At 51.0% G+C, this 21,834-nt stretch overlaps 3 protein-coding genes across 4 annotated transcripts; 2 read left to right on the top strand and 1 right to left on the bottom strand.

The window, feature by feature from the left end:
* The first annotated feature begins 3,576 nt into the window (after positions 1-3,576).
* On the top strand, positions 3,577-4,151 carry TMEM262 (transmembrane protein 262). Its single transcript, XM_008579984.1, has 3 exons — positions 3,577-3,750; positions 3,862-3,961; positions 4,075-4,151. The coding sequence occupies exons 1-3, from the start codon at positions 3,577-3,579 to the stop codon at positions 4,149-4,151; spliced, it is 351 nt and encodes a 116-aa protein (XP_008578206.1).
* Positions 4,152-4,205: 54 nt separating this feature from the next.
* Positions 4,206-8,529, bottom strand: ZFPL1 (zinc finger protein-like 1). Of its 2 annotated transcripts, none has more exons than XM_008579982.1 (8): positions 8,370-8,529; positions 7,946-8,055; positions 7,519-7,630; positions 5,917-6,110; positions 5,736-5,808; positions 5,517-5,663; positions 5,159-5,276; positions 4,206-4,670 (listed from the first exon to the last, which is right to left on the bottom strand). In XM_008579982.1, exons 2-8 carry the CDS (start codon positions 8,045-8,047, stop codon positions 4,484-4,486), a joined length of 933 nt encoding a protein of 310 aa, XP_008578204.1. In that variant the 5' UTR covers positions 8,048-8,055; positions 8,370-8,529; the 3' UTR covers positions 4,206-4,483. The 2 variants fall into 2 exon arrangements, with proteins under 2 accessions (XP_008578204.1, XP_008578205.1); XM_008579983.1 differs by lacking the exon at positions 8,370-8,529 and adding an exon at positions 8,204-8,289.
* Positions 8,530-8,724: 195 nt separating this feature from the next.
* Positions 8,725-14,575, top strand: CDCA5 (cell division cycle associated 5). The gene is made up of 6 exons (XM_008579981.1): positions 8,725-8,806; positions 9,002-9,096; positions 9,175-9,243; positions 9,324-9,359; positions 12,646-13,080; positions 13,456-14,575. The coding sequence occupies exons 1-6, from the start codon at positions 8,761-8,763 to the stop codon at positions 13,534-13,536; spliced, it is 762 nt and encodes a 253-aa protein (XP_008578203.1). The 5' UTR covers positions 8,725-8,760; the 3' UTR covers positions 13,537-14,575.
* Positions 14,576-21,834: the final 7,259 nt, after the last annotated feature.

The following is a 21,834-nucleotide window of genomic DNA, read 5'->3' as shown; positions in this document are numbered from 1 at the left end:
CCTGTGGCGCACTGCTACAGTGCGCCGCTTGGGAGCCCGGTGGCGCTCCCGCCGAGGGTTTGGATCCCACATACAGACCGGTNAAAAAAAAAAAAAAGAAAGAAACATTGCTTATGATGGGCTGTTAGGGACTCTTTTATTATTCTTTGCCAGCGGTCCTGCAGGACAAACATTTCATATGGCCTGGGAGCTAGAATGGTTTCTTCATGTTTAGTTTTTTAAATTACACTTTATGATATTTAAAAATTATATGAAATTCATATTTCAGTGTGCATAAGTAAAGTTTCAATGGAACACAGCCACGCCCATTTGTGAATGCATTATTTATGGCTGCTTTCGTACTAGATAGCAGAGTTAAGCAGTTCCCATAAAGGCGGTATGGCCCACAAAACCTAAAACGTTTATTATCTGGTCTTTTATTTTTTAAAAAAAGATGACCGGTAAGGGGATCTTAACCCTTGACTTGGTGTTGTCAGCACCACACTCTCCCAACTGAGCTAACCGGCCATCCCTATATAGGGATCCGAACCCGTGGCCTTGGTGTTATCAGCACCACACTCTCCCAAGTGAGCCATGGGCCAGTCCTCTATCTGGTCTTTTATAGAAAAAGTGTGCTGACCTCAGAATCAATGAGATGTTCAGAAACTGTCTGAAAGGGCTGACCTGGTGGCGCACTGCTACAGTGCGCCACTTGGGAGCGCAGCGGCGCTCCCGCCGAGGGTTCGGATCCCACGTACAGACTGGCCGCTCACTGGCTGAGTGAGGTGCGGGCGCAACACCGAGGGTTGAGATCCCGTTGCCGGTCCCGGTCCGGTACGGGCGCGACACTGAGGGTTGCGATCCGTTGCCGGTCACGAAAAAAGACAAAAAGGGAAAAAGGAAAAAAAAAAAAAGAGAGAACTGTCTGAAAAATACATATGAAGACTTCAGCCTATGAAACTATAATCTTAAGAAAATGAAGAGCATAAAGATCTATTCCAAGAAGTCTATAAACTTTTTTAAAAAATTGCACAATAGGGGGGCTGGCCTGTGGCTCACTTGGGAGAGTGTGGTGCTGATAACACGAAGGCCATGGGTTCGGATCCCTATATAGGGATGGCCGGTTGGCTCCCTTGGGAGAGCGTGGTGCTGACAACATCAAGTCAAAGGTTAAGATCCCTTTACCGGTCATATTTTAAAAAAAGAAAGAAAGAAAGAAAATTGCAAAATACTGTTAAGTTATCCAAAAATTGGAAGTTCAAGATTGTAGCATGTCCTTTCAATGTCATACTGGGGCATTGTTTCACAAGCCCACCCAGGGATTATTTAATTATACAGCTGTTTGATTTTGCTGTTTACTATCAAGGTAAATAGGCTCTGAAATGACAAGTAGATGCTATCCAGGAGAGATGAAAAACATTTGTATCCAGTAGAAAAAGTAATCTCCAAGGTTATAATTTTTGTGTGTGTTTGTTTTGGGCAGCTGACAGGTACGGGGACCCAAACCCTTAGACCTTGGTGTTACAAAGCTGTGCTCTAACCAACTGAGCTAACCAGCCAGCCAAGGTTATAGTTTCCACTGTTCTGAAGGACAGCAGCCAGTTTTGTATCTAACCTAGTAAGCATATTCTAACATTCCTCTTTAATTGCACATCCACATTCATCTCCTCAAGGTGCATTACCATCTTCCTGAGGAGAACCCCCCTCCCTGATGAGTTAATAAATCTTAGTTACATGTTCATTCTATATTTAGATGTCACGTTTTAACTTTTTGAGAATTGTACTTTGACAATACATATGGTATGATTTCTAAAAATGTTCTAAAAGTTATGCATGGATATGTACATCTAGGTGTATGAGGTTACATAAAGAAGGGACCCAAAAGATGCCAATTCACCCACCTGGTGAAAGGGCTACCTCTGTAGGAGTTGGGGTACAGGAGAGAGACTGTGACGTCTTCCTCTGTATGCTCGGATTTGTATTACACAAATCTTTATAAGAATGTATTCATATATTGCTTGGATAATTTTTTAAATGGATTGAGCTAGGAACTTTCATATATAAAAGCTAACTGGGTTGGCCGGTTAGCTCATTTGGTTAGAGCACAGCCTTGTAACACCAAGATCAGGGATTTGGATCCCTGTACTGGCCAGCCGCCAACCCCCCCACCCCAAAACACCAACTTATTTGTATTCAAATGAGAACTGAGGAGCAAGCAATTATTTCAACAGTGGGCTCTGAGGAACTTTTATGACTTATGACAGACTGCTCAGTAAACACGGATGGTGGGTACAGGCTCTAATCCTACTCAGAGGCTGACTTCAGGTCTTGGCCTGCCTGGGACCTAAATTTTGGTGCACACAGTTGGGCAGGAGGAAATGGGGTGGCTGAGTTCAACGTCAAATCCTCTCCTCCCTCCTCATCTCCTGCTTCAATCCCTGGGAGCTTGCGAGGCCCTCCACACCATCTCTGGCTGTTTTTCTGGCTTGCTTTACTGATACCCTGGCGTTCTCACCTCTTGCATGTATGGAGACAATTGTTTCTTCGTGGCTGGCATCCATCCCTGCTTGTTCCACACGGCCTCGGGTAGAATCAGATCTTAGTTTCAGTAATGACTCCCCCACTCACTGGCTGTGAAAGCCTGAGTAAGACAATCCCTTTCTGTGCCTCAGACACGCGTGAAAAATAAGATTAATGCTCCCAGTCCCAGCTTTCTCACGGGACTTGGAATGACCGGGGTGATGGGTGTGAAAATGCTGAGCACCTGAAAGTGGCAGAAAGGGGAGCACTAGTCAGCATCAGGTCCTGGGAGAACACCTGGGAGAGGATGGAGAAGCCAGATACTCTCTGCGCCACACCTGGGCTGGGGGGCGCGGGATGAGGAAGGTACCAGGACAGCTGTGGAGCATCGGTTGCCCCTTGCCTCATCCCCATCGGGGCTGAGCAAATACTTGAAACGAGGGATCCAGCCCAGGCCTCCCCTCACCTGGCTCTCTGCGCCACACCTGGGCTGGGGGGCGCGGGATGAGGAAGGTACCAGGACAGCTGTGGAGCATCGGTTGCCCCTTGCCTTAGCTGCTCCCCATCGGGGCTGAGCAAATACTTGAAACGAGGGATCCAGCCCAGGCCTCCCCTCACCTGGGCATGCCTTCCAGCTGCACATCTGGGTTCTAATTTCTCATCTGCCTAAGACTTGCTGTGGACCTAGAACGTGCCCTCACCTTTTGAGCCCCAGTTCTTCACGTGTAGAATGTGCCCCCACTACCTCCTCTGGGGGACTGTTGAGACATGCACAAGATGCAGAGTGAAGGGTGGGAGGATGAGGGATGCTCCCTTCAGCACCATGAGCCCTCACTGGTCTGTACCTTTTACCCACTCCTCAGCAATTCAAAGCACCCCCTTCACTGATGAAACGCACCTATACTGGCTGGAATCAGCCTGTGTTCTAGAATCTTGTCCCTCCAATGTCCTCCTGGTTCTAGAATCCCACTGCTATGCCAGACAGGGCACTCTAGAACTGGAAGGGTCAGCGGCTTGCCCTGGGCTATGCCTGCTTGCACAAGCTCCCCTGTGACTTGAGCCTGTGCTGTGGCCGGTATGCGGTGGCGGGACCGCACGGCTGTGCTCTTCTTCCCACGAGGCATGGTGCTCACCGTGGCTGCGCTGATGCTCTTCTTCATCCACCTGGGCGTCTTTGCCAGCGACGTGCACAACTTCTGCGTCACCCATCACTACGACCGCATGAGCTTCCGCTTCACAGTTGTCCTGATGGTAGGCTCGGGGCAGGGACTCAAGGACTGGCTGGGGGAAGCCTAAAGGGCTGACAGAAACCCCACTGTTGTGCGAGGGAGGGGGCCACTCTCCCACTGGATGGGCCTACAGTTCTCCCAGGTGATCAGCATCTGCTGGGCTGCCATGGGGTCACTCTATGCTGAGATGACAGATGACAAGTTTCACCGCTGCTTTGCCCTGACCACCTTAAGTAAGTGGCAGGAGAATGCTAAGGGGAGGGGTGGGGGTGCTGTGGAACCCTGAAAAGTGGCAAGAAGGGGGCAGGGAAGGGTACTGGGGCTGATGGGGGCTCTCTCTGTCCAGTGCTCAATGGAGCCATGTTCTTCAACCGCCTGTCCCTGGAGTTTCTGGCCATCCAGTACCGGGAAGAGAACCACTGAGGCCTGGGGAGTGGGGACAGGGCTGAATAAGAAGAAGGAAAAGGCTGCTCCGGGTGTTTTAATAAAGTGTGTTATTTATTTCCACCTGCCAGCTCCTTTGTGGGGCAAAGGGTGGGAGACTGGAGATCTAGGGAGAAGCAGATCAGGACAAATGCTTGACCCACAGGGACTCCAGGCCCAGCCTGCAGCCACTCTGGTGGACTCGGCTCTGGGCCTGGGATCTTAGTGTCTCAGGCATGAGGGAAGGGAGCGGAGACGAAGAGCCCCCAGGCCTCCCGGCCTCCCCTCTTCAGGATCCCAGGTCCTAGGCTGGCCCAGCCTCAAGCTAGGGCTCAGGAGGGACCCACACGGATGTGAGGGTTCATGAGTGGGTCCAGGTTGGGATCGCTGTCAGCTGCAGCCCGGCCCAGGCGAGACATGAGGACCAGGAGGGCCAGGAAGCCCAGCAGCCCCAACAGTAGCAGCAGCCCCGCCCGTTGGAGCAGGGTCAGTGGCTGTTTACGAGATCCAGCCCGGCTCCTGGGGGGCCAAGGGGAAAGTCATGTCAAGCCCACAGCCCCTGGCGGCCCGCATGCCCTGCAGAGGAGCCCTGGTCACTGTCCCTGAGCTTAGCTTCCTCATCTGTACCATGGGGATGAGCACCCCTGCACCTGCCACCATATGGGGTTATTGTATAGCTCAAACCAGCTGAGGCACATGACTGTGCTCTGAAAACTAGAATGTGCGAGGCATGAGGGAGAGTTACAAAAATAGAGGACATGGTGACAGAGCAGGAAGGGGCCTCGAAGAGCCTGAGTCCAAACTTCCTGTGTAGGAGGCAAGGCGACAGCCTCACAGAGGCCACACAAAGCTTCTACTGCCCAGCTGAGGCCTCCCTGCACAGCCCCAGCTCCAGACCCTGCTATTGCCCAGAATAAGTCCCTACTGTCATGAAATCATCCCACCCAGGGGTCTCTTACTTCCTCTCCTCCCCTTCCTGGCATCCTCTCCTGCAGGGCCCCATGTACCTTAGCAGCTGGGCCAGCCAGCCCAGGGCGGGCCGGCGACGGTACTTGTCATCGTCGCAATCCCTGTGAAGGACTGGTGCCCGGACATCATCCCGTGTGTCATATACCTTCCTTGGGGCTGCGGAAGTGGAGCCACTAGCATCAACAGGCTCAGGGAAACTGGCCCCTTTTTGCAGAGGCAAAGCGTTCCAGCCCTCCCCAGTCTGACAGAGCATCTCAGAATGGTGGGAAGGTAACATCTGTGCTTGAAGTGAGGAATGGTCTCTCTGGGTGGGTGTGTGGATTCTTGAGCTCCCTCCACAAAAACCTCCCCAACCCCCTTCTGTCGTTCTTTGGCCTGGACAGTTCCCTAGCTCACCGTGAGCCAAGGGCTCAGGACTGCCCATGTGGATCACTGTGTGCTGCTCGGGCTGGCTTGGGGATGCAGGGGGCCGGGGGGCCTGGCTGCAGAAGGCTGGGGCAGCAGAGGCGCTGTCCATTTCCTCTTGTCTGGAGGTACCGCTGGCTGTGGGCAGGAAGAGAGCTGTCAGCAGAGTGGGAAGGCTGGAGCCCAAAGCAGGCGGAGACTATCATTTACCATTAAAGCTGGACCAGTCAGAGAAGTCGGAGGTGTTGAGGGGTTCAGGCTCCGGGCTCACTACCTCATCAATCTGGAAGAAAGAACCTAGGTCACCAGCCTGCCCAGTGCTGCCCCCACCCACCCACCTGGCTCAGGTAGGGCTCAGGAGAGACGGATCGTCAGACAGAGGGACTCTTACCAGAGGGAGGCCCAGTCCTGCCCGGGCCCAGTTGACTGTGGCCAGCTTCTCTCTCAATGCAGAGGCCACGGGGCCAGCCAGGTTGGTTGGGGGAAAGATGGGGCCATTGCAGCTGGGGCACTGGTAACCGGCAGGTGCTGTGTTTTGGGGTAGCTGGGTGGCACGTTCATTGAGGCAGGCCCAGTGAAAGAGATCTTAGGGCCCATGAAATAGGAGAGGAGAGATATGAAGAAGACACTTAGGACTCCCAGTCCAGCAACAGCCCCAGCCTGTTGCAGGGATGTATGGACACCTACGTGTATGCCCAGAGGTGCCTCCTTCACCTTCTCACCCCAGGTCTATCTAATCACTGTTCTCTAAGATTGCAGCCTTCTTGGGCTGGCCCATGGCTCGGGAGAGTGTGGTGCTCATAACACCAAGGCCACGGGTTCGGATCCCATATAGGGATGGCCGGTTAGCTCACTGGGTGAGCGTGGTCCTGACCACACAAAGTCAAGGGTTAAGATCCCTTTACTGGTCATCTTTAAAAAAAAAAAAAAAAGATTTCAGCCTTCTTGGCTACCACCACCTGACTAAGTCAAGGCAGATACTACCAAGCTGCTCAGCCCACAGCAGGGGGGAGGGGTGGGAAAAAATGCCACCCACCCTTTCAGTGAGTTCTCTCGGGGCCTGCACTCATCACACTTCTTAGACTAACAACTAATAAAGAACAGCTGCAGAAAAGGTTCCTAGATATACACACAGGCACACAGGTGTATGCATGTATGCCTGTACACATCCATACATCCATGGGAACAAACGCACATACATGTGCTTATCCCCACATAATCAGACATGAGTGCCATTCCCTATATCTACACTTACGGGTACGCTAGCCCTTACACATACACAACTATACACTCACATGTTTGCTATCACTCAAGCACCTTCAGCCATATGTTCTCCTGCATCCCCACAACATACCTATGTTCTTATGTTCACATACATACATTTACCCATTCACTCACCCACAAATACTAAGGAACACACTAGTACTCAGATAAAGACACGATGTGCACTAAATTCATGCAAGTATACACAACACACTCACATTGAGAAACACATACACAGAGCTGCCTTTTTGCATTAGCTCCTTCAAAAACTGGGGCTAAGGCTCTTACACCAGACTTGTCAAAGTCATGACACATGTGTCTGCTAACTTCCTCTAGCTAACGTTAACGTGGGAAACTCACTTCCTCTCTGTTTAGTCTTGGAATCAGTAATGGATTCTGGATATCTGAAAGCCCCATGTTGGTCTGGCTAGCTACTGCTCACAACCACAACCAAACCCACAAGTTTGACTGGCTCTCACTCAATCCTCCAAGATTGGCAGGGAAGGAACTAGGAACTTTAATTTTTAGGAAAGACACTTAGGCCTAGAAAAGAAAAATGACTTCCTTGAGTTTATATAGCAGGTAAGTAACCTAACAGGATTAGAATCTGGGGCTCTGGCTTCCTAAGCTTGGGGTACTCACTGTCCTGCTTTTTGACGAGGGCCTGCAAACCAGTCACCGAGGTGGGCCCTGAGGCTGCCCTGATCCCCCCAAGGTGCCCAGGCCTCACCATAGCAGATGAGGCGAGTGGTTTCCCGGCTGGCCAGGGGTATGTTGCACAGGCGGCAATTGGGGTTGTAGTCACTATCTTGGAGCCACTGCAGGTAGGACTGGACGATGCACTGGAGTGGAAGAGAGATGTCACAACTGGAGCTGGGGATCCAGGGCCTACCACCCCAAGGCCCAACTGCCTTTTTCTCTCGTCACGGAGGAGACTCATCCTTTCATTTGTTCAATCAATAAACATTTATTAAGCACATTTTGTGTGCCAAACTTCATTTTAGGGACTGGGGCTATAGCAGCAAACAAAGCAAACCAAGTCCTTGCCCTTCACAGAGCTTCTTACATTCTAGTGCAGGGGCCCTCGTGAATTTGGAAGAAGCCAATAGTGCCTGCCCACCCAGTGCCCTGCTCAGCCGCTCCCCTGAAGGCCCCACCTTGGCGTGATTGGCCACCAGGCAGTGCTCGCAGACGTTGACTCGGTGTTCGAAGCAGAACAAGTTGGTCACCTTCCTCTTGGGGCACTTGCAAAGCCCCATGGTCTACCCTGGGTAAGGGGCCTGACTTAGTAGGAAGCCAGGTTCTGGTGACTGCCACTACGCTCTCACCAGCCCAGTTCGTGTCCACTCAACTCTCCCAGACACCTCTCATATTCACCCCAACCACAAATTCCAGCCCACCGTCCCTCCTCATACCGGGCCACGCCCCACGCACAGATCTAGCCTCTGGCGACCCCTCATTCCTCCCGGATCCTTCCCCCCGCCAAGATCCTCCACCAGCGGCTCCCAGATGCCACCGGCCCCGCCTCCAGGGCTCCTCCTGAGCCCCACCCCCTCCAAGCCCCGCCCCTTCTCTACAGACCCCACTCTCCGTGTTACTGATCCGCCGCGGCACCGGTCCCGACTAGCGCGAGCGGTGGTTCGAGGCGCGGAAGGACAGAAACTGCGCTCACGGAGACTTCCCGCTCGGCTCTCTCCAGCGCCGGCCGCTCCAATTATCCCTCCGCTGCCACGTCTCTTCCGGGTGCGGCGCTCGCTGATGACGCCACCACGCCACCGGGCCACGCCTCTGCTGGACGGAAAGGAGGGGGAGGAAGGGGGGAAATCCGAGCGTAGTGGCCCGCCTATCTTCGTCACTTCCGCTTCCTCCCTAGCAGGGCGGGTAATTCGAAAGGTTCCTGCTGCAGACGCCCCTCCCGGTTGGCGCGAGTCCGGGGCGGCGGCGGCGGAGTAGGTCGAGACCGAGACTAGATATGTCTGGGAGGCGAACGCGGTCCGACGGGACCGCTCAGCGCTCTGGTGAGCGGAGCGCGCGCGGGAGAGAGGGGGCCGAGCCTCTTGGGGGAAGCAGCCCGCGAAGGCCCTCCCCCGCCATCGCCGCTGGAGGCTCTTCTCCCTGGGAAGGCGCCCCCAACGGGCTTGTTAGGAAATCTCTCGCTCTCTCCAGAACCCATTCTCTAAAGTCTACCTCTCCTATCTTTTTTCTCTTTCCAGGGCCCAGAACCCCATCCCCTACTGAGTCTCTGCGGAGGTCCCATAGGAAATCAGGCTCTGATCTCCCGAGGATCCTTCCTCAAATCTGGCCTCAGGTGAGCCCCGGGTTTCTCGGTCCCTTTTCTAGAGGCCCCTGGAGTAATGTAGAGCTCACGTTCACCCCTCTTCTCCAGCCACCCCACGCGAATCCTCCAGTCAGAAAGCCTATTGTCTTGAAGAAGATCGTGGCCCATGCTGCAGAGGTGAGGGCTAAGAAGGGGGTTGTTGGTGGGGGTTCAAAACCGGGGGCTGGCTGTGTGATCAATCGGTATTGTCCCCACAGATCCCAGCTGTCCGCTCGCCTCGCAGGAGCCCCAGGGTGAGTTCTTTTTCATCTGCGTAGTTGAGTGGAATCCAGGTCACGCTAGAGGGTTGGGGCAGGGCATACCGGCTGCTCACATCAGCCCGCGGAGGTGTTTTGCAGTATTCTGAATGTTTGCCTTTGGACACCGGCATGCATTGCCAGTCTTGATTTCTCCCGGCAGACTTAATACATTTAGCTCTTTGCGCCCTGTATATTTCTACCATTTTTCTTAGCGCTTCCTTTAAAAGTTGAGCTGTGCCCTACCTACTCTGTCTTCTTTCTAATCTATTTTGTCCTTGGTTTTTATTTATAGTTATTGTAAGATAAGTTCCGTGTATGATGTTTTTACAGTTTTAGCAGATTTTATTATCAAGGATGTTTTATTAGTAGAAAACTTGAAGATACAATGAATGAGAAATGCTAACTGCCTTTGAGGAGGTCATGGGGCTTACAGTCAAATAGGGAGAAAGACAGATGACCAAGTGATTACAACATAGTGTGCTGAGGGCTGCACTAAGGAAATACTAGATGCTATGATAGTACCTAACCCAGACCACATGGTTCAGGGAATGTTTCACAGAAGAAATTTGTGTATGTGATGTTCCTTTTTTTAAAATTGAAACATATCTGTGGAGGACAGCGTTGAATACCAATACCTGTGTGCAATACATGATGCTCAAGAAGAAACATTTAGGGCCGGCCCGATGGCGCACTGCTACAGTGTGCCACTTGGGAGTGTGGTGGCGCTCCCGCCGAGGGTTCGGATCCCACATACAGACTGGCCGCTCACTGGCTAAGCAGGGTGCGGGAGCAACACCAAGGGTTGCGATCCCGTTGCCGGTCCCGGTCCGGTACGGGCGCAACACTGAGGGTTGCGATCCATTGCCGGTCACGAAAAAAGACAAAAAAAAGGAAAAAAAAAAAAAAGAGAAGAAACATTTAAACTGCGTCTTTAAAGATAAATAGGGGTATTCTAGGCAAGCCATGTTTGCAGAGATCTGAGGTCCAAAGAAAAATCATGAGGTTTGGGGATCAGCAGCTTGTTTAGTGTGTCTGCAGTTGACTTTGTCAGGGGAGGGAGCACGCTAAGCCAAGGCAGATTCTGATGAGGCACAAAAGCAATGCTCAGGATCTTGGCCTTCATCTTTTGGTCTGTAGACAACATTTGGAGAGTTTTAAGCAACTCTGAGTGACTGAGTCCAACTTAAAGGTTTTAGAAAGATCTCTCTGAAGACTGTGTGGAAAATGGGTTGAAAAAAGGCTGTCCTGGGGCCCCAACACCAGATGGGAGGACTTGAAGTCTAGGAGTCCTGAAGCGAGATGGTGAGGGCCTAAACCAAGGGAATGACAAGGTGATTCCCTACCCCCTCCACATGACTGTCCCATTACAGAACGGGGCTCAAAGGGAACCTTTTCAGGCCTTCCCTGACCACTCTTACCCAATCACTGTCACATTTCTTTGTAATTCTCCTTAGGCCTTATCAGTATCTGATAGTATGTTTGCTTGTATGTTTGATGTCTTTCTCTCCCCTCTAAGAATAAAAGTGCCTTGAGCGCAGGGACTTCTGCTTCTCATCAGTAGCCACTCATTCTTGTTGGTTGGTAAATTCATGAGACATTGATCAGGACTAAGCTTCCAGAACCTGGGTGGCTGCTTGGCTGTAGGATATGAGGAAGCAGTCATCATGGGTAACCCCCATTCTGTTCAGCATCCCTTTTACTAAGACCTGTGGGACAGATTCTCCAGAGCTTGTAGCCAGGAAATGCTTCCCTTAATAACCTTGTATTAGACCACAAAAATCCTTGAATTTGTCCTGTTCCCTCCCTTGTCCTGGCGGCCAGAAAGCTCAGTGTCAAGTCTCAGGTACACTAATTTAGTGAGTACTTATCGAACACCTGTGACATGCAGGGCTCTGCTATAGGAGCTGGGCATAGGTGGGGTCAGCCAGGCTGATGAAGACCCCTGCTGTCATGAAGCTCACATTCTAGATGGGTGACAGAGTCAACTGCTGAATAAGCCAAAATCAGATAGTGACATACAAGAAATAAGAGAGGTCATGGTGACAGAATAACTAGCAGAGGTGAGGAAGGGCTGGTCTGGATTCCATGGTAAGGGACAGCCTCCCGGAGGAAGCAGCATTTCATCTGAGAGTGGAATTATGAGGAGCCAACGCATGAACCTCTAAATGCATGTGTCAAATTAAGCCTTTTCTGTTCACAATTTTACTGTGGCCTCTTTTTTTAAAGATGACCAGTAGGGGGATCTTAACCCTTGGTTTGGTGTTGTCAGCACCACGCTCAGCCAGTGAGCTACCCAGCCATCCCTATATAGGATCCGAACCCGTGGCCTTGGTGTTATCAGCACCACACTCTCCCGAGTGAGCCATGGGCCGGTCCCCCTTGGTTTTTCAGAGCAACACACTCTTACAGTGGCCTACAGAGCACCCTGTAACACCAACCCTCAACCCCCGTCACTTCTCAAACCTCCTCTTCAGTTCCTTCACTTCACACTTCAGCCACACTGGCCTCTTGTTCCTTGACCCTGCCTGGCACACTTTTGCCTCAGGGCTTTTGTACCTTCTGTTTCCACTGTCTAGAACACTTTTCCTCCAGCTGTCCACGTGACACACTTCCTCCAAGTTGTACCTCAAATGTCACCTTCTCAGTGAGTTCTATACTGATTGACCTTCAGCTACGTAAAATTCCCACCCACTCCCAGTACGCTATCCTATTCAGTTTTTCCTGTAGCACTTAATACCTCTCCCATTTTACATAGTTTCCTTATGGTCTGTTTTCCCCCACTAGAATGGAAGCTCCATGGCAGCAGGCGTTTTCCCTGTTTTATTCTGTGCTGTACTCCCAGAACAGTGACTGGCACAAGACAGGTGACCAATAAATCCTTATGGACATTTTAGAACAGTTATCAGCCGTGTGTCACGTGGATGTAGAGGGAAGGGGTGGAAGCACGGAGAGCAGTTAGGTTGTTGAGCTGGTCTAGAGGACACACAGGTAGGGGCTTGCGTCAGTTACAGAAGGGGCTGAATACCAGGCACGTTTGGGAAACAGCCAGCAGTACCAGCAGATGGTAGCAAGTCTCGCATTACAAAAGCAGACTCCTCAGAAGCAATGACAGATTGTTTTCTTCTCCTCCCCACACCTGTTTCAGGGTCTGATTTGTCTCTTTCGTTTTTAAAAGTGTCTCGTGGGTCCTTTTTTCCACCCTAAATCTTCTTGGGCCTTTCTGGAAGTAAGTAGTCCAACTAAGTAACAGCGAGGCGTTCTTTCTTCTGTCCTGGTGCAGATTCGTTTTTTCTTAGAGAAAGAAAACAACCCTCCTAGGAAGGAGCTTACTAAAGAGGACCTTTTCAAGACATGTAGTATCCCTGTCACCCCAGCCACCACTCCTGTGCACAACCTGAACATCAAGTCCAGCTCCAAGGAAGGAGACCCAGATGCTAGAGACTTGGAAATGTCTAAGAAAGTCAGGCGATCCTACAGCCGGCTAGAGACCCTTGGCTCTGCCTCCACCTCCACCCCAGGCCGCCGGTCCTGCTTTGGCTTTGAGGGGCTGCTAGGGGCAGAAGACTTGTCTGGAGTCTCGCCTGTAGTGTGTTCAAAGTTAATCGAGGTCCCCAGGGCCCCTGCAAAACCTTGGGCCCCAGACACAACTCTTCCTGGAATCTCCCCCCCAGTCATGAAAGAGAAACGAAAGAAGAAGAAGGTCCCGGAGATCCTGGTGAGTGAGGGGCAGGGACTTTTCTCTGCCATCACGCCATAGACACTGGGAAATGNATCCTGGTGAGTGAGGGGCAGGGACTTTTCTCTGCCATCACGCCATAGACACTGGGAAATGCGCAGGGCTGAGGCTCAGCTCTGGCTCTTTTGGGGGAAAGGCAGCACCTGCAGGGTGTGGGTGAGATGTCCCGATCCTGGTGAGTGAGGGGCAGGGACTTTTCTCTGCCATCACGCCATAGACACTGGGAAATGTGCAGGGCTGAGGCTCAGCTCTGGCTCTTTTGGGGGAAAGGCAGCACCTGCAGGGTGTGGGTGAGATGTCCTGGCCAATGTGTCCGCCTCCCCACTCACCTTCCTCCCATTTCTCTTCCCCCAGAAATCGGAGCTGGATGAGTGGGCTGCGGCCATGAATGCCGAGTTTGAAGCTGCTGAGCAATTTGATCTCCTGATTGAATGAGATGAAGTGGGGGTGCTCCTGGCCAGACTCTCCTCTTCTCCCTGTACATAGCTCTCTCTCTCTATGGAGGAGATACTTAGGTCCCCTCTCCTGGCCTTGTTACCTGTGCGTGTGCTGTTGCTGCATGTGCGGCCTGTCCTCAGAGCTTGTGCGGTGGCGGCAGCAATCTCAGTTTCAGGAAATGGGAACCACCTGACCTGGCCATACACTGGTGTCCTATCTGTAGTCCTCTTCTTCCTACCTCCCCACAGTACCGCAGCCAGCTTCCATCTGGGCCATGTACTGGGAAATAGAATCACTGGCCCAGCCAGAAGAATTAAAGGGCTGGGGACTGGAGGTGAGAGAGCCCCTCTGCTCTTGGGAAGTTCAGCTGCTCTGAACCAGCCCCAACAGGAACAGACCCCTCAGGGTGTAGCCAACCTCAGGCTCTCCTGAGTTGACTTCTGTTGGTGTCTTGGTTCCCAGCCACGAGCCCATCTATGTAAAGAGGCTTCAGGTTCTGTGGGTTTCCTCTTAGATTTTGTAGATGGTCCAGGAGAGAATTCATCAGCTGGGGGACAGTCCTATCTTTGAGGGAAAAGCTGAACATTCAGCCTGTAGAGCCTAACTAAATTTTGAAGGAGGGACAGAAGTCTTAGTTGGATCTCAGATCCTACGCATTTACTACATAGAAGTTGTGTTTTATAGTTCTGTGTTCTGCTGTTGAGATGTTTGTTAAAAGCCAGGTTGATGGAGCTCTGGCTGCCGGGGCAAAGAGGGTGCATTTCTGAGTATGGCCGCCAGTGCCGGGGACTCCAGATGACATGGAACCTGAGAATCATGGCCTCTGGGCTGGCCACCTACACAGGGCCCAGGGTGGGGCCTTACCACTCTGCCGCAGGAGTAGGAGGTGCCCCCTCTTGTCAGCCACCCTATTTCTTACAAAATAAGGTACACAGAGAAGAAAAAATTATGGGTTGAAAGGTCCCAATCCTACTAGCATTTTGCAGCTACACTTGTAAATTTCTAGAAAGTTTTCCTCATATACCATAAAGTGGCAGGGGTTGACAGCGATTTTGATTTTTTCTCTGTTACCCTCTCACATGAGAGCACTGCCTGAGGTAGGTGTTAGGAGTTGAAACGGGATGCACCTCATTGTCTCTAGGGAATTTTCCCCACCTTTCTCTCTTCTCAATACTGGTAAAAGGTGTGGTTTCAAAGCCTGCCCTGCCCACCACAACTCCCGCCAAAACCCCAGGCTGTGGCAAGTTTTGATGTTACAAATTCAGGGAAGTAGAATCTGAGAGGAGTGGGGGGAGGGGCAGTGGGTAACAGATCCTGGGAAGATGAGCGGGTGGCTCGGTATGTGAATGCAGCAGTGCAGGCCTGGTGGGCACTAATGACACCCTTTGCAAGTCCTGGGAGTCCCAGGCTATTTATTTGTTCAACACTTCAAGCTTTGTCAGACCTGAAAGCAAGCCCCCTTGCCAGGGTCAGTCCAGATGTCCCTGAGCTGGACCACACCTGAACTCTTGGGACATGCCTTAATCCTGCAGAATCAGGAGTAGCTAGACCATGTTGAGTTGATATTATCACTGCAAACTTTCTCTGTCCCTGAGGAACTAACAGCATGCAGTTTAAGGAAAAATTGGGATTTAATTTTTAAATAAAAAAACCTGATTGAAGAGTTTCTGCCTGTTTATAGACTGCTCGTTACATTGGGTCAAAGGCAGAACCAAGTGTGAAGCCCAGGATGCCAAGCCTTATTTGGGTGTGTCACCAGGGTTGTCCCTTTGTACACAAGCTGCCAGCCTGGCCTCCCTCTATAGCCCTGTGATAAGTTGTTCCCCCACCCTATGTCTGTTTTTTCTGTCTGGTCACCCCCTCCTGTCCCAGGGCAGGTGAGGCTGCTAAGATCTCCCCCAGCACCCAGGGGAGATGCCTGGGAACCGAACACCTGCTCAGGTCCAGCCCTTGTTCCTCCTTCCCTTTCAGTCTCCTTTGAAGGCACCAGTGTTCCTCACTCAGTGGCCAGCCTGGGTGCCTGTCCAGGGACACTCACAGGTGGCACCAGCCAGCCTCCCTTCCTTGTTATCCTCTGCACTTGTCCTTGTGTCCTAGTCCTCTGAAAAAATCAAGGCCATTCCTTCTCCCCAGACCTTTGGCCTCTTTCCCCCACCCAGAGGAGACAGGTCCCCACTTTTCAAGGCCACCCTTTCCACTTTGGCTTTTGGTCCAGTTTTATTGTCTGAGACCTGCTCCTCTTTTTCTCCAAGTCCTAAATGGCTTATATTTATTTTATTAACAGCAACCCAAAGAAGTCCTGACCAGTATCTATTGTCAACTGCTACTATTACTCCCACCTTTTGAGGTTAAGCTCCTTGAAAGAACCTTCTCGAGTTGCTGTCTGTGTCCTTCAGATTTATTCCCAGTGCCCTCTTCACTTCATTTATTGCTCTAACAGGTAACCAGTGACCTCCTAATGCCCAATGCTACAGACTCAGGCCTCTGCAGCCTGGGGCACCCTTGGAGCCATGGCATTGCTGGCTTTTCTTTGTTGGCTTCCCCTGAAATATCAGGACACTCGGGTTCAGTCCTGGACCTTCTTTTCAACCTGCTTCCTCCATCTGGGTGACCACAGTTCTCTGGGCTGCCTCCTTGATCAAGACTCATCAGTCTTTCTCTTCAACTCATACCTTTGTTCTGACCTTCAAACTAGAATCCAGAACTTCTTTCTGGGCATCTCAAGTCAGAAGCCTTCTCAAACTCAGCTCACCCAACAGCTTGCCTACTCCTGTGCTCTCTGTGCCATGGGTGTCACTACAAGCCAGGAGCCTGGGGGTCATCTGCAGCTCTGTTCTCTCCCTCACTTCCCCTATCCGGCTAGCCCCAACCTCCTCAACATGCCTCCATGCCCACAGCCCCTGGACAATTGCAGGAGCCTCCTAGTGTCTCCAAACTGTCCACACTGCAGCCAGAATGAGTTTCCTAAGACACAAAATTCAATCTTAAGATCTCCTCTGCTTAAAACCTTTCAGTATAATTCCACTTCTGGGTGTAAGACCCAAAAGAATTGAAAGCAAGGATTGAAACATACTTGTACGCACATGTTCATAGCATTCAACAAGAGCCAAAAGGTGGGAACGATACAAATGTCCATTGACAGATGAATGGATAAAATGTGGTATATCCATACAAAGGAAGAATATTCAGCCTTAAAAAGGAATGAAGTTCTGATACACACTGCAACATGGATGAACTTCAAGGGCATTACGCTAAGTAACAGAGGACAAAAACTACAACTCCGTTTACATGAGCTGTCTAGAGTAGTCAATCCATAGGATCAGAAAGTAGAATGGTGGGTGTCAGGGGCTGGGGAGGGGGAATGGGGAGCTAGTGTTTAACGGGGGCAGTTTCAGTTGGGGAAGATAAAATAGTTCTGGAGATGGGTGGTGGTGATGGTTGTACAACAATGTAAATGTACTTAATGCCACTGAGCTGTACACTTAAAGTTGTTAAAATGGTAAATTTTATGCTGTGTATTTTATCACAATTAAAAAATAAGGGCTGGCTGGTTAGTTCAGTTGGTTAGAGCAAAGCCTTGTAACGCTGAGGTCAAGGGTTCAGCTCCCTGTACTGGCCAGCCACCCCCCACCCCTAAAAAAAGAAACCTTTGTTGCCTTGCCTTGTCCATATGGTTATGGCATGTTGGCTGCCCAGCATCTCAGCCTCCTGCAAGTGGGCCATCTGCAGGACCCCACTTCCTCAGTGGCAGCGAAGAGCCCAGATCCTTGCTCTCCCTGATCCCCGCAACCAGGACATGTGCATCTGGCCTGATCTCAGCCAATCAGATTCTTCACCTGGAGCTCAAGTACGTGGAAAGGAATGCCTGAGGATTCAGCATGTGACCACTGGCAGACTTGCCCTAAGGGTCACCATCATTCAGTGTGAAAAATGCTCCTGTATCACCTGGAGCTCAAGTACGTGGAAAGGAATGCCTGAGGATTCAGCATGTGACCACTGGCAGTCTTGCCCTAAGGGTCACCATCATTCAGTGTGAAAAATGCTCCTGTTGCGGCTGGTCTCCCACAGTTCCTGCCCTTTTGAGTCTGTTCTTCCTGTGACTTCTGTGACTCCCCAGTATTCTCCCAATAAACTCCTTTTCCGCTCAAATTAGCCAGTGTTTTCTGCTGTTTACAGTGCAGACCCCTAGCTGGTCCAGGGGGATCCAGACACCTTAGCAGGGCTCATGAGGACTTGGGGATGAGGCTGGTGTCATGTCTCCGTCTCGAGGCCCACAGAGCACTGCACACCTGAACCACTCCTCCAGGGCTGGCACATGGCTCACTTGGGAGAATGTGGTGCTGGTAACACCAAGCCCACGGGTTCGGATCCCATATAGGGACGGCTGGTTGGCTCACTTGGGAGAGTGTGGTGCTGACAAGACCAAGTCAAGGGTTAAGATCCACTTACCGGTCATCTTTAAAAAAAAAAAAGGCCCACTCCTCCAAGCCTTGGCCTCATCTGGCGAGTTCTGCATTGGTTAGGTCTGGCTGACGCATCACCTGTGCTCAGACTTTGCTGCCAGTGTCTAGCTGTATGACCCCAGCCAGGCAAGTTAATTGGACTCTATGCCTCAGTTTTCCTGTCTGTAAAATGGGACAATAATAACAGCTACCCCATGGTGTTTTGGTGAGAGTGAAATGAAGTAATACAAGTGCTCAGTGAACAATAGTTGTTTTCAGCTAGAACTGACTACTCCCTCCCTTTTTTACCCCTTGAGCCCCATGCAGACCTCCACCATAATATCTTTAAGCTCTATTCTGTCTGTTCCGCTCACACAGTGCCTGTGAGCCCTGATGTGGGAGGCAGAGCCATACTTGTCTCCATCTGCCAGCATCCAGGCACATCATGGAATAAATGGATGCAGTGGTCTCCTACCAGCCTGGTCAGGTCCCACCCCTCCAGCAGGAGCTGGGGGCAGGGGCTTCAGAGAGTTCAGAGACCCTCTGAGTGCCCTGGAGGGGAGGCCCAGGTGGAGTTAGGAGCAGGGTGCCTGGTGGCCTGAGCCTCCCGCAGCATGAATTCTGGTTCCACCAGTGCCAGTGTGCATGTGAGGCATGAAGCCAGCCATGTGGCTCATGCCTGCCCGCATTCCTCTGGGGGTGGACTTCACCTTCCTCTCCACAGGGCAGCTCTGTACACAGCCTATGGACCCCTGCCCCTCACCCTGGGTCCTGAGCCCCTTGGCTTGCCATCCCCTCAGATGGAGCTTTGGCTCAAGGCCCAGTGGTCCTCCCCACACGTGGGCCTAGACCAGTCTGCCTTCCCCTCATGCACTTCCACCATGTGCCTGACAAGTTGTCCAGCGCTCTGATGGCCATATGCGTGGGGGTCACTGTGACCCCAGCTTTGACTCTTCTGTGATTGTAGGCCAGTCGCTCAGCCTCCTTGAGCCTCCGTGTTCTCTTGTGAAAAGTGGGGCTGAATGCACTTTCTTCCTGAGTTGCTTTGGGGATTGTTCTCCAGGCTGATGGTCACACACAAAGCAGCTGGCAGAGCTCCCTGTGACTGATCACTAGTATCATTGTACTTGACCTGTGATTGACTCCTCAAAGGCAGAGATTCATTTCTGTGTCCTCTCGACCTTCAGGGCAGGGGCTTAAACAAAGTTAGGGCTCCATAAATGTTTATAGAGTTGAATACCCATTTTACAGGCTAGGAAATTGAGCCTGAGTGCCTGGGGCTGCTCAGCCTGTGAGCAGAAGAGCAGGACTTGAACCCCGGCTGACGGATTTTCAGTTCTGAGCTGTTTTCAGTCCAAGTCTGAATTAAGCACCTGTCTATTCTTGGCCAATGGGATCCTGAGGGGACACAAAATCATTATAGATAAAGAGTTGGAGATATAGATAAAGATAGATATATATCTATCTCCACCCAACCTCCTCACTTACTAACTGGTAACCAAAGTGAGTGACTGTGAAGCTGTTCATGCCTCCCAGTTTCCTCTGATGGGCACCAACATGTGAGCATGGTGTTAGGGTTGCCATATTTTACAAGTAAAAACACAAGATGCCAGTTAAGCTTGAATCTCAGATAAACAATTTTATTTTAGTATATAAGCATGTCCCACATCAGATAAACAGCGAATAACTTTATAGTACAAGTATGTCCCTTGCAATATTTGGGATGTGCTTATACTTAAAAAAAGGGAAATTCATTGTTTATTTGAGATTCAAATTTAACCAGGCATCCTTTATTTTATTTGGCAACTCTACATGGGATGCACTGGGATCTGGCATGTACAAACCACCGTGAGACACTGTCGCATGCACACCTTCCCCAGTATTAGCACGGTTTAGACACTCGTCACATGCAGCAGTTGTGGCTTGCCTCTCTCTTTCACTCCCAAGTCCCCTGGCTTCCCATCCCCAGTGTCTACTCCTTCCCACACTCCCAACTATGGCCAAAACAACCCACGTAGACAAATCCACAAAGTTCTTCCATGCCTCCTTGCAACCTGCGGACCACAGCCCAGGCCCTGGCCTGAGCCCTTCACCCACTCACACTGTCCCAGCAGGAGCACCCTACACCTGAACACACCATACCCTTCAGCACTGCCCTGCTCTTGCTCACACTGTCCCCTCTTCTGGATCGCCTTTCATCCTTCTCGGGCCAGGATTCCCAGCTCATTTGCGATCAGGCAGCACATCCTCAGCACGGTCTTTCTGGAGCACCCTCCTCTTGGGCTGGGGCTTTCTTTCTGTGCAGACCTCAGTTATGGCGCATCTCCCCACGCTGTGATGCATCTCCCCACGCTGTGGTCATCTACAAACCTAGGGCCTCCCCCATCCCCTGGGAACTTTTCTTGGGCAGAACCAGGTTGTCTTCACCTGTATGTTCTCTGGACCTGGCCCAAGGCCTATGCCACAGATGGGCTGATCAGCCAGTGTTTACTGGGGACCAGTGAGTGCATGAATGAATCGTATCCTATTGTGTTAGTAAATTATCTTTTACTTACCTTTTCTTACATTTGGGCCCTTTAGGCCACTTCCAGTTTTTCTTCATGGTGTAAATTGGCTACCATGGACCTTTGTGTGAATTATTTTTATTTTCTTTGGAGTCATTTCTTTAGGCCAAGTTTCCGTAGTGAAATTACCAGAGGCAAGGTTCTTGCTAGTTTTGTGGGTCTTGTAATACGCAGCCAGCTTTCCCTAGGACAGATCAAACCTGGGGACAGGGCTGCCTGCTTCTGAGCAGCTACACCAGACGAAGCTCAGCGAGTCTTGGGGTTATGGAGCCCTCTGCAGAGATGTCTGTTTACATCATGTGGACAGGGATTGTGTGATTAGGCCATCTAGAAAGGTTCAGTATAACACAGAAAGCATAATATGTAGAAGCTCTGCCACAAGCCTGCAGGTCTCTCAGGCACAGGTGGAGCTCTGTGTGAAGAAGGAACACATCTGAGGGCACCACTTGTCCTCAGATCTGGTTGTCCTATATCACTTGGCCAGCAGATGTGCAGGATTCTTAAAAATCTGAGGGTGGAAAATGTTGACAATTCTATGTATTGACTTTAGCCTTTTTGTGACTTGGGGAGAAGCTGCTATTTCAAGCTTCTTGGTGGAACTTCTCACTTCACCTCAAGAGAGGGAAATGTCCTCAGGCTCAGCCCAGCTCAGGCTCCACTGTGGACCAGTCCGAGACGGTCCTGGGAAGGGGTGTTTGCTCAGCAGAGAAAAGTAGGTTCAGATTGGCATAGAGTTGGGAGGGTGGGGGGCTGCATGGCCAAGAGCATGGCGGTAGAAATGATCCGGGATGGTCTCAGGAAGTGAGGCTCCTGGGTGGTCTGAGTAGAGGCTTGTTTGAGGGGGGCAGAAAATTAGGTGGGTTAGAAAGCAAGGGTGTAAGGGCCGGCCCGTGGCTCACTTGGGAGAGCGTGGTGCTGACAACACCAAGTCAAGGGTTAAGATCCCCTTACTGGTCATCTTTAAAAAAAAAAAAAAAAGAAAGAAAGCAAGGGTATAGATAACAGAGGGTTTTGAATGCTGTACTGGGCACTCTGCCCTTTGCTTTGTTTCTCAGTGTCCATCTGACAGGTAATTTCTACACCAAAAGTGGGAAGCATTCTCCAGTTTTTTACAAAACTTCTGTGGGATTCCTTTAGATATTGTCCTCCCCACCCCTCTCCCCCCACCTTGCATTTGCAGGGACTCAGCTCACAAAATAATGTTAGCATGTGGCTTTGGTAGGATTGCCAAATAAAATACAGGACACCCAGTTAAATTCAAATTTCAGATGAGCAATGAGTAGTTTTTT

The sequence above is a fragment of the Galeopterus variegatus genome, unplaced genomic scaffold, assembly GCF_000696425.1.
Source record: "Galeopterus variegatus unplaced genomic scaffold, G_variegatus-3.0.2 Scaffold1999, whole genome shotgun sequence".
In the NCBI taxonomy this organism is placed as follows: Eukaryota; Metazoa; Chordata; class Mammalia; order Dermoptera; family Cynocephalidae; genus Galeopterus; species Galeopterus variegatus.
The sequence above is the reverse complement of the archived record's forward strand: the minus strand, read 5'-3'. Positions and strand labels throughout refer to the sequence as shown.

Bases quoted from the DNA above. Each gene is read 5' to 3' on its own strand.
- TMEM262 (XM_008579984.1), top strand. From the start codon at position 3,577: ATGCGGTGGCGGGACCGCACGGCTGTGCTCTTCTTCCCACGAGGCATG. The intron at 3,751-3,861 runs GTAGGCTCGGGG...ATGGGCCTACAG, and splicing joins GCTTCACAGTTGTCCTGATG to TTCTCCCAGGTGATCAGCAT. The intron at 3,962-4,074 runs GTAAGTGGCAGG...CTCTCTGTCCAG, and splicing joins CTTTGCCCTGACCACCTTAA to TGCTCAATGGAGCCATGTTC.
- ZFPL1 (XM_008579982.1), bottom strand. From the start codon at position 8,047: ATGGGGCTTTGCAAGTGCCCCAAGAGGAAGGTGACCAACTTGTTCTGC. The intron at 6,111-7,518 runs GTGAGGCCTGGG...ATGGGCCCTAAG, and splicing joins CACTCGCCTCATCTGCTATG to ATCTCTTTCACTGGGCCTGC. The intron at 4,671-5,158 runs GTACATGGGGCC...TTGGCCCCCCAG, and splicing joins TGGCTGGCCCAGCTGCTAAG to GAGCCGGGCTGGATCTCGTA.
- CDCA5 (XM_008579981.1), top strand. From the start codon at position 8,761: ATGTCTGGGAGGCGAACGCGGTCCGACGGGACCGCTCAGCGCTCTG. The intron at 9,244-9,323 runs GTGAGGGCTAAG...TTGTCCCCACAG, and splicing joins TCGTGGCCCATGCTGCAGAG to ATCCCAGCTGTCCGCTCGCC. The intron at 9,360-12,645 runs GTGAGTTCTTTT...GTCCTGGTGCAG, and splicing joins CGCCTCGCAGGAGCCCCAGG to ATTCGTTTTTTCTTAGAGAA.